At 50.0% G+C, this 1,459-nt stretch overlaps 1 protein-coding gene across 1 annotated transcript in view; it reads right to left on the bottom strand.

Moving 5' to 3' along the window:
- ARHGAP44 (Rho GTPase activating protein 44) overlaps nt 1-1,459 on the bottom strand; it is a 201,383-nt gene that overhangs the window by 80,773 nt on the left and 119,151 nt on the right. The window contains exon 3 of the mRNA XM_012653930.1: nt 1,037-1,148. Within this exon, the coding sequence (XP_012509384.1) occupies nt 1,037-1,148 (112 nt within the window). The remainder of the gene's footprint in view (nt 1-1,036; nt 1,149-1,459) is intronic.

Genomic DNA, 1,459 nt, shown 5'->3' with positions numbered 1-1,459 from the left:
GGTGGCTCTCTGGCTTTCAGCCTCGGACTGGGGGCTGCTGTGGTTCTGAGGCTTCCAGACTGAGGCACGACCTACTTCTCTAGCTCTCTAGCCTGCAGATGGCCTACTGCAGGACTTTGCACCTCTGTGACCGTGCGAGACAATTCCTCTAATAACTCCCCTCTCATGTAGCCTATGGATTCTGTCTCTCTGGAGAGCCCCGACTAATACACACACTTCTAGGGGACGGTGCTGGTTAGGTTTTCTACTGATTGAGTATCCCTTATCAATATGCTTGGGACCACAGGTTTTTTTTTCAGATTTTGTTAATATTTGCATTATATTTAACAGGTGAGCATCCCAAATCCAAAATCTGAAATGTTCCAATGAGCATTTCCTTTGGGTGTCATTTCAGTGCTCAAAACGCTTCAGGTTTAAGAGCATTTCGGATTTGGAATTTTCAGATTTCAGATGCTCAATCTGTATGAGCAATTAAAGGCGTCTGGGAGGGGCCCAGAGTTCAAGATCATCAGATAAAGTTCCCCAACCATCTCCTGTCTCCCTTAATACAATGTCACTTGGTTGAAGCTTGCAAAACTGTCACATAGACATTAAGGTTGCTTTTTAATAAAGTGTTTAATTTAGTGACCTTTAAAGTCCAAAGAGAAGGGACCTATGTAGACACAAATTGCAGGGGGCCTTACAGAGTCTTTGGGACCTGGGTCCCCAGACCCCTGCTGTGCACTTCCCTTTAGACTTGAGATGGGGGAGGGTGGGGTGCCAGCAGTCGGGACTCCAGGTGGGGAGGGAGGTAAGCTACCAGCTGTGCACCTCTACCCACAGGATGCCAGCAGTGAAGTGGGGGGGCGGGGAGCGGTAGGTAACAGCTGGAAGGGCCACCACAGTCGGGAATCCCGACCATGTGGTTGGGTGAAAACAACGTCAGGGAGCAGCGTGAGGAGCAGAAACGATAACAAGGCCGCAAGTAGCACGACTGTGGGGGCTCCTGCTCTGCCCTTCCCTGCTCAAGCAGGCCGGGCGCGTCCCTGGGGCTCACCTCAGCCAGCAGAAACAGGGGCTCAATCACATCTCTCTCTACTTGCAATTCAAAGTGTATCAGCTCCTGGGCCAGCTTGTCCTCTGTCTCTCCACAGAGTTTCAGCATCTTCCTGCAATCGAAGGGGAAAGAAGCCACACTGAATACCCTCAAAGACAACATTTCACCTGTGTCATCCTCCCATGCTGGGTGAACTTTCACGAGTCAATGTTTATAAGCAGGTTGATCTCTATGGCGTCCCATGGGCCAACCTGTCTCAGCTGTTTTCATTTCTGAAATGATCCATTCTCCCAAATGGTGCTGAGTACACACTGTGTGCCTGGGGCAAGAGGGGACATGTGGGGACACATGAGAGAGATGTGGAGAAAACAGACTCACACATGCCAAATTCACAGGTCCTAAGAAGGCCAGATGCTTCTGTGT

This window comes from Propithecus coquereli, unplaced genomic scaffold (assembly GCF_000956105.1).
Source record: "Propithecus coquereli isolate 6110/MARCELLA unplaced genomic scaffold, Pcoq_1.0 Scaffold435, whole genome shotgun sequence".
Lineage (NCBI taxonomy): Eukaryota > Metazoa > Chordata > Mammalia > Primates > Indriidae > Propithecus > Propithecus coquereli.
Note: the sequence above shows the minus strand (reverse complement) of the source record. Positions and strands in the feature narration are given on the sequence as shown.